This window comes from Anneissia japonica, unplaced genomic scaffold (assembly GCF_011630105.1).
Source record: "Anneissia japonica isolate Jap-2015-1 unplaced genomic scaffold, ASM1163010v1 scaffold585_len4108843_cov191, whole genome shotgun sequence".
Classification (NCBI taxonomy): Eukaryota; Metazoa; Echinodermata; class Crinoidea; order Comatulida; family Comatulidae; genus Anneissia; species Anneissia japonica.
This window is the reverse complement of record NW_022716829.1, coordinates 3,237,626-3,247,104: the sequence shown is the minus strand read 5'-3', so window position 1 is coordinate 3,247,104 and position 9,479 is coordinate 3,237,626. Positions and strand designations below refer to the sequence as shown.

Here is a 9,479-nt window from a genome sequence, read left to right as displayed (position 1 = left end):
ATCAATGCCCTTGTATTTAAAGAAGGTTTTTTTTATTTTCTAATGACTCATCATAAGTCGTTGGATAGGCCTATACGTAGGTCGCACTAACCTGTGACGTTTTGCCTTCAGTTTTACGAATGCCCTGTGTTAATTGTGATTTCTTGCTGTAGTAAAGTTGCATGTATTTTCTTCAAGTGGATATTTCGTGCGTATGAAAACAGTATTCTTATTCCCGAATGGATTCATCAAATAAAAAGCTATGCATTCGTAATAATTTGAAAACAAAAAAATATGGAATCGGAAAGCGATAGAGCGGAACGATACAATGCATATCACTATCCATAGAATTGTATAGAGTCCGGAATAATTCTAAGGCAATTTATTAGAAAGAAATCTAATCAGAGTGGTTTCTGTATGCGAAGTAATATTCAATCCGTAAGAAGATCATTAATTGCTTAATGTAGAAAGATTGGTACCTCGTGTGCATCAAAGCGATTCACTTTTAGCGTAAACCGTTAACACCGTGAAGGGGTGGCTAGTTGGCACTGCCCCGGCGCGTGGCCTCTAACATCGAACCCCGTTTTTTAGTTTAGTTAGATGATAAAATGTAGGCCTAGGAAATTAAACTAAGTAAGCATAGGAACATTAATTTTCAATTTTTTTATATTTCCAGTACACCAACAAGAGACGTGTCAATAAAAAAGACGAAGAAAAATTATATGTTTTCCTTCATCCAAATGAGAAGGACCGTTCCGCTAATATGGCTGTCCCTTGCTAAGGTCCACAAACAATAGCATGAACATACATACAGTCCGCCCTGCAATACGATACCACTTTAGGGACCTGAAATTTGGAGTGGTCTCGGGGTCCGGTCTCGAATTAGAAACCTCTAAATAGAGACCACGGGCTAAAGTGGTCTCCAAACGGCATAAGAGGATAACCGAACCTGAACCTTTAAATGAAGACCCAAGCTAAAAGAGATCTCCAAATGTCAACATGAGACAACCATCTATTTGTTTCTTATGGTTACTGTTTAAATTTGTTTTACCTACTTGAAGCAGTTTTAAAACACGTTGAAAAAAATATGAACATCATGATGTAAAGCAAACATAACAATTACAATTTATTTGTCTTCTGTGTAATTGAAAACATAAACAACCTTTCTAACTCATCGTAGTTTTGCATTGTGTCCATGTGCTTTTTAAAATAACCGTAAATACCTGTATCAAATTGGGAATAAGTAGCTGAATCAATAACACATTTTGACAAGATGTGCCAAAATTAACATGTCATGCAAAACATTTACTAATTTATTTTTTATGGAGAATTTACAATAGTATACGCTGTAAGTTGGCCGAATCACTTTTTCTCAATTCCATTACTTTTTAAACAAATATATACTGATACCTATAAATTTATGAATTTACTATTAATGTACGAATCACATTGTCTTTTCAATGTTATATATTTTAACAACACTATGCGCTTGTTTTTGTATTGCCTATGTAAATTTCAACTTTTTTGACAATATTTAATTTAGTAATTATGACTGATTTTGAAATTGTTTAGAGGTATAAATATAAAATAACAACTATTCGGCCAGTTTGTCGAGCCGGCCCTGATTAGACTATCACTAACTAAATCCTGTATCTGCCCCTGCATGTGGTTGCAATAGACCTTTCCGCTAAGCTCCGCCCCTTGGATACTGTTGCTAAGGTCTCACAAGTCGGCAGTGTTAAAACATACGCGAACACGTGCGTTTGTGGGACAACACGTGTGTTTGTAAGACGCGCGCGTATTCATAGCGCTGTTCTGATTAGTCAGTTGTTAAGTTTGATTGACACTCCGGAAAGGTATAGGGGGAACTATTTGCAGGTTGCCAGCTGCTACTTGGCATCTAGAATGCCATTTTTTCAAGATGCTTTCACATCAGGCCTACCATGGTCGGACTGAGGTGGCACGTAGGGATAAAATTAATATCTCAAATAACTTTAAATGAGTTCATGTAAAACCGTTTTATGGTTTAGAATTTGCCCAAATTATTCTTTCAGACAACAATATTAGGAATTAGCAATCACATTAACTTCGATTGGATTTGTAAAACTAATAATAATATATTCAATCAGACGACATCGGACGAGGGGTAGGGGTGTCCATGTTTGTAATTTGTTGGGATTCAACAAAATGAACAATTCAAGTGCGATGCAAAAGCGGTGATGATATAGATTAAATATCAATTCCAAACATGTTATTGATATATATGTTGCAATCAGAACCACCGAATTTTGTCCGGTGCTTTTTAGTCTATGGACCTCAGTCGGAGGATCGCTTTGCTCTCTGGAATTACTATTGCGGGAATCCTAGTTGCGGGCCTTCCAGAAGGGTCCATTAATGAAAGAAACTGACGTTTTAAGACTTAGTTCTACTGAAAAATAGCGATCACAATAAATGAGCTTCGTTAATTTACTCCCATGACGCATAACCTGCGATGACAGTAATGTTAATAATCGAAAAAGAAATATATATATATTGGTCCGTCGGGAGGTAAAGGAACTAAAAAAAAAACTCAGTTAGTATGCATTTTAATAAAGCCACAGAACAATCGTATAATCTATAAGATATCTTTGTCCATCCTTCTATTACTCTCCCTTAATGTACATTGAAACTCCAGATGGATGGATTTAGATGGATTTGTTCGGTGTGTAAACACCAAGGATAACCCACGAAAGAAGACTTATTTCTAATGGGGTCCTTCTACTTCTGGTGGTGATTGGGCAGTCCACCGGGATAAAATCCCTTACTTTTTCCCGAAGATTGTATTGCGTTCTAACGGCTTACTTAAACGTCTCATACGGAAGAGGATGCGCTATCGTAACTTATATTTCAGACCTCCAACAAGAGCAGCGATGTGAGTTGAACTGGGGACCAAGTATTCCTTTTTATACTTAATATTTTTTCCATTGGTTGGTTCAGTTCTTCAGATATCCGGTCTGTGCAAACTGGAGATGTCGGTCGCGTCATCATAATCATCATCATCATCATCATCATCTTTGAGGCAATCAAATGCCCAGTTCCAAATTTTCATTTCAAATTTAACGATAAAGTTATTAGTGACTAGCTTATGAAAATGATGACCTTATTCACATTAATGTAGGTCAGGATGAATGTTTGGAAAGCACGAGATTTGTATAAAGACAACTACTGTGACTAGATGATTTTACTCAAATATTGTCATTTGTATTATGAACTACTAAGCTGACTTGCATGTCTGTGTCATGTTACTGGAATAAAGGAGCACTAATTAAATGCAATTCGTGTCTAGTAATTACCAGATTCATTAATTACATCCTGCACATCATCAACCATGAATAGAATAAAATTGATTGAAATCGTTCTTGATTTTACTTCTTTGTTATAGTGCTTAAACCCACGGTCTCGTATAGTAGGCTACATATTATGTTATAAGGCCTCCATGCGTTTCATGATATTACACGGTCGTTGCATGAAAACATGAATCTAGGCCTCAAACACCTCCCCAAAGTGTAATCTATTCTATTGGATGCAATCAGCAAATTTGCATTCGGAACAATAAATAAGGTACCCATTTATACAGTACTTCTGAATAGATACGACTTGGATCACGTGATCACGATCACAGACAATTGGCCTCTTGGCTAAGCCCCGCCTCTTTGATATTGTTGCTAAGGCCCCCACAAAAACATTGTTAAAATATTTTATTTTGGTTTGGTTAAGACCTAATGGTCTAATCCAAGTGTTGGAAAACAGTTTGCTTTACGTAGAATGTTTAACATACGTTTTGATATACGCTTCCAGAATTGACTTAATGAGATCTATTGTAAAAATAAATCGAGTAATAAATATGGTAAAGTAGACATTCCGTGTCTAATTGTCACACAGTTGGGCCATACTGGTCCATGCATATTTGTCAGTTTTACCATTTAATTACGGTTATTTGATTCTGCGATATTTTATCGAAATGTAATGACTGAGAAGAATGATGACAGCCGCTCATTGTTTAAGGCAGCCGTTTTCTTAGGTAGCTAAGAATCAAATGGACGGTCTTTCCCTAATTAGGCCCCCTACTTTCCCCCAGAAACTAATGTAGACGTTTCGGCTGCGATTATCCTTCCTAAAATATCAACACGCCACTGCATACTTATTTCCAGTGGAGTCCTTCTTGTTGATTTGGGAAGTATACACCGGAACCCAATCCTCCACTATTTTCCAAAGTGTGTTCTGCGTTCTTAACGTGTACATGTACCCTATTGCACAAGGACCAACTGCTTAACGTCTAATTCAAAAGACGATGTGCTATTGTAACTTGCATTTCTATAGTTTAATGATTGGGGGAATTTTTGCTCTACTGACGATTTCAATAATATCGGTGGATTTCAAAGCCAAGTTTAGTGTTCTAAAACAGCTGTCAATAAAAGAAACCGTTGATGTGTTTTCGATAACACGAATTAATTAATTCAATTCACCATATTATTACCTTTGTCTATAATTCATTAAGCGTTTAATAAGAAATATTTTTGTAGCGGTAATTATTTATCCGTTATTGGCTAATTGATTGAATTAAGATGACAGATGACCTACAGTGTGTTGTATGGCTGTGTTTATTTCAAGAGACACAAATGATATACTTATGATGCACTTTGCACATTATACGATTAATTGATCATCGTCTTGGTCATTATTGTAAATATATAGTAATTGGTGTAACTTGTATTGTGTAGTTATTTATCATCTAAGTGTGACATAATTAAAAAAACAAAACCAATTTGACAAAATTTCAATAACAAAATGGCAACTGTATAAAAGGCCAACACACAAAGAACTTACACCAATACTAAAAAAAAACATCATCATCATCATCATCAATTACACTACCGTCTTGAACATCTCTTAACTCAAGTGTTATGTAATCAACAAGCTGATAAAAGCACTACCAGGTTCTTTCAAACAGTTAGGCCTATAAAAAAAATCTGGAATAAGGTCATATATTGGTTATGTTGGAATGATACGTAAAGCTTCATCATCACCATCATTAGTATCGCCATCGTGGTCATTATCATTATCATTATCACATTCCTCTAATAATATTATATTCCCACGTACTACGTATAAAACATCAATTCTCAACGTTTATATTTTTTCCTAGGATGAAGTAAAACAGCAGGTAACAATCGTTGCTTGGTTACGCCAGGTATGCATCAATATTTTATTTATATTCATTCAGACAGATAGTAATGTCGGGGAATAATAATAATAATAATAATTATTATTATTATTATTATTATTATTATTATTATTATTATTATTATTATTATTAGGCCTATTATTGTTATTGTTATTGTCATGTATTAAAGTACCTAAAATAAATTATTGAACAATAATTTAATTATTACATGGAATAATATTAATTAGTATTAGAATAATAGACATGTTGGCAAGGTGCATGATGGTAAAAAGCTTTACCTTCCAATCCCTGGTGGTCTTTGTTTACTTCTAGTAAACAATGCATGACTGAGTAGTCCTATAATTTAAAAGAATCAAACAAGGGACTAATTTCTATGATACAAACATCCAAACAATATTAAGTTTTTGCTAGTTTACAGACCGTTTACTACGAAAATCCCTAAATTGACTACAAGCCAATTTAAGGATCTAAGCAAAGATTATCAGAACGCTATATTTATACCTCTGTCAATTGACAAGGAATATTTTTCCCAGATTTTTCTTGTTAAATTTTCAAGTGAATGCTAATAGGAAAATTTCGAAGCCTTAAAAAAAACACGATAACGAATAAGAATACGTCATCTTTATTATCGTCATTCGGCTTCCTTATTAACTTAAGTCACCACATTAGTTTATATGTGGCTTTTGGTACCGTTATACTTCGGTAACTTTGACCATATGAGTTACCTTTTTATAAAATTTCTTTGTATTATCGAAGACACTGAATGTAAAACATTGTTCTTGCATTATGAATGTTTATGTTCCATTTTATTGGATTGCTATGTAATTAACTCTTTAAGTTTGCCGTGTTTTATAGACATGGACTGATGAATTTTTGATGTGGAATCCAAAGAGATTCAATGGTACTAGTATCTTAAGGGTACCATCAGACAGAGTATGGCGACCGGACATAGTGTTATACAACAGGTAGGTCTATGAAATATAATTTATAGACAACATTTGTAAAGGGGATTTGAAAAGCATAATAAAAACTCTAGTGTACACTGTAAAAACAGCGCGGAGAATTTAAACGCAAAGCTCCATGTAATGTTGCCCTGTTTTGTGGTGATACGTTTAAAATCTAAACGTGTTTAGATATATCTTAATGTGCATAGGATCTTGACGTGTCTAGATATAAAAATGTGCTTAGGTATTTGACATTATGATGTCCAATACCTAAGCGTATCTAACACCTCAGAAACCTAAACACATTAGGCCGGACCTAAACACGTTTAGCTTCTGAATTCTGAATCCGTAGCTTGTGGTTAAAGATATAATACCATCCCAAAAGATAAAAACGACTTTGAAATTTAAAATAAAGTTTGAATTACCGATTTGCTAAAAAAAATACATGAGTTATCAACATTCAATATGCAAAGATTGTTAGTTATACTCTCTTAATGTAAAAGAGTGCCTACAGTGATAACTTTTATTTTTATGCTTGAAAATTCACTTTTAAATGAGTGAATATTAATCTTAATATACTGTAAATAGAGTGAAATCTCACTCTATTTCACTCTATCAGGAGTGGTCTCTGTAGGCGCTCTTTTTTCACTCATCTGTATTTAGAGAGTAATTTTTTAAAGCTAATTAGGCCTAACTGTAAGTTATCGAATTATAGAAGTGAACTGTAGCTTGTTGTCTTCTAATCGCAGTTCCTGCCTTCAGGTACTGCAAAGCTGTTAGAGCTACACTAATACCTTTGTACAAATTCACAAATTCTTGAGTTTTGATTTTGCATTGTTGGTGATGATGGTTGATAGTTAACATGGTTGTATTCTAATCCCTGAGTACTAGTTTTGAAATTCTACAATGTTGTAGGGATAAAGCTGGGATCAATTACTTGATTGTGGTTTCCAGTCATTTTTTACACTGTCATAAACAGGTCTGTTTTCAAAGATGAGACATGATTCGTAAAGCATAACTGGGATGCGTGAGAAGCATCACCTTGATACGGAGCATTTTTTTCTAATATAAGAAATGAATTTACAACGACAGAACAAACTACTAGATGAAAATTGTTTCAAGGAACCTTCATTATATTTATTTTATTTCTTTTTCTTCAATTTCTTACAGTGTAAATGAAGAGGACTACCGAAGCCCACTTCCAATTACTATTCAATATGACGGGACAGTATCATATTTGACACCATACATCTACATTTGTTATTGCAAAGTAGACCTAACATTTTATCCATTTGATACTCAAATTTGTCGAATGAAATTTGGTTCGTGGGCACACGACAAACTACAGGTCGACATTATTAGTGCTGTAACGAAAGGGGAAATCGACAGTTACCAGCCTAACGGTGAATGGGACCTTATTGACATCGATATCAACCGCGAAGAAGACAAATTTTCTTGCTGCCCGAATGCATACTCGACCCTCACTTTCAGTCTAAAAGTGAAAAGGAACTCTGATTTCTACATTTATAATTTGATATTACCGTACCTCATGATATCACTGCTTTCAATATTTGTGTTTTACCTTCCACCTGACTCGGGTGAGAAGATGACTCTCTCCATTACGGTTATGCTCTCTCTTGTCGTATTTAATCAGCTGGTATTTGCGAGTATTCCCCCTGCCTCCGACGGCACTTTCCCAATTATAGGTAAGTTCACCAATTATTTATATACACAAAATATTCTGTTTTTTGACACACGATGACATCACAATGAAAACAACATGCCTTTCTGGTGACCCAGGTTCATTTTATGTTACCCGGAGTACATAGTTTAATGTTTTCAATGCTAACCCATAATGATCATTCAAATAAGTAATTACGACAGTAGTTTGTCGTCTTAATAGCCCGGTTTAACATTGTGAATTATGTAGATAGATTATAAATACATTAAGTATAATTATTGTCTATTGCATGGGAATTTAACTTCTCTAAAATGCGAGTGAACTTTCAGGTGAAGAGTTTCAATCGGACATCATTCGCTTTCAAAATTAAATTTTAATGTTCTATAAAATCCACTTAATATGAAATCGATGTAGAGCATTCGATTAAGCATACTAATTAAAATAGCATTAACTTCCATTAGATAATTTTAAAAACTTTTTTTGGAATATTTTGTTCTTCGTTTCTTTGTATATTTTTGCTTAAATTTGAACCGCATAAATCATATTCATCGTGATAGACACAGTTCACTATCCCTTTTTCTGAATTAGCAGCATGCAGTATTTTTCCGGTTCACTTAGAACTCCTACTGTTCGAAATAATTTGATTATAATGACACTGAGGTTTACATAAGAAATGTTTGTTGTTGCAGGGAAATACTTCATCGTTATGATTGCAATGGTTGCGTTGTCAGTGATCATGTCTGTCATTAGCCTACATATATTTCACCAGCAGTCATCCCTCCAGAAAATGCCAAAATGGCTACATACATTTCTCTTTTCGTTTTTGGCGCGCATTATCTGCAACTGTACAGCACCGGTGCAGGCTACTATTCGTCGTACAGATTTCCAATCATTGATACGGAAAGAAACGCTGGAGTTGGAAGAGAGGGCAAATGGATATCATGGCGAAACTGAAGGATTAATAGATGGTACTTACGTATCCAATAATATCGATAATTCGTACAAATCACCAAATTTTTCTACACAATTTAGGAAAGTTGAAAAGGAAATTAAAGGAATTGTCAAAAGTCTTGAGTACTTAACTTTACGAAAACGACAAAAAGAGAAAGATTTTTCTGTAGCTAAAGAGTGGAAAGATGGTGCAGCGATCTTTGATAGAACACTACTTCTAATATTTGTCACAGTTAATACAATTTTCCCTCTTTTCTTTATATTGGCTGCAACCGGATGTTTTTTTTAATGAAAACAAAGGAGCTTAGAGTACTGACATTACGTCGTTAGATAGTTTCATTTATCAATAACGTGACAATAGTGATTTTGTAATTTGAACAGAGTATATAATAAAATAATTATAGTAATAGAAGACGCGCGGAATCAAATCTATTTCAGTAAATTTCTTTTGTGTCATTATTTAAAACCATAACCAAGCAGTTCTATTAATATAATTCTATTTGACATAGAACATTGCGTACCGTGCAGATATGCGTTTACAGTACAAGTGGTATTTGTACTGTACATATTATGGACAGAAGTATCGTAATAAGGTGGAATGCCTACAGGCCTACAAAGACACAGGTGTACATGTTTTTAAATACTTTTCAAGGAAGAAAACCTTTATTATCCACAGACCTACAGTACAGATTGTGCATAA

General features: G+C 34.3%; 1 protein-coding gene across 4 annotated transcripts in view; it reads left to right on the top strand.

The window, feature by feature from the left end:
- LOC117110002 (neuronal acetylcholine receptor subunit alpha-3-like) overlaps positions 1-9,473 on the top strand; it is a 31,832-nt gene extending 22,359 nt beyond the window's left edge. For all 4 annotated transcript variants that reach the window (XM_033252537.1, XM_033252539.1, XM_033252540.1 and 1 more), the window contains 4 exons: positions 5,165-5,209; positions 6,059-6,168; positions 7,318-7,853; positions 8,518-9,473. In XM_033252537.1, the coding sequence (XP_033108428.1) occupies positions 5,165-5,209; positions 6,059-6,168; positions 7,318-7,853; positions 8,518-9,068 (1,242 nt within the window). In that variant the 3' untranslated portion in view covers positions 9,069-9,473. The remainder of the gene's footprint in view (positions 1-5,164; positions 5,210-6,058; positions 6,169-7,317; positions 7,854-8,517) is intronic.
- Positions 9,474-9,479: the final 6 nt, after the last annotated feature.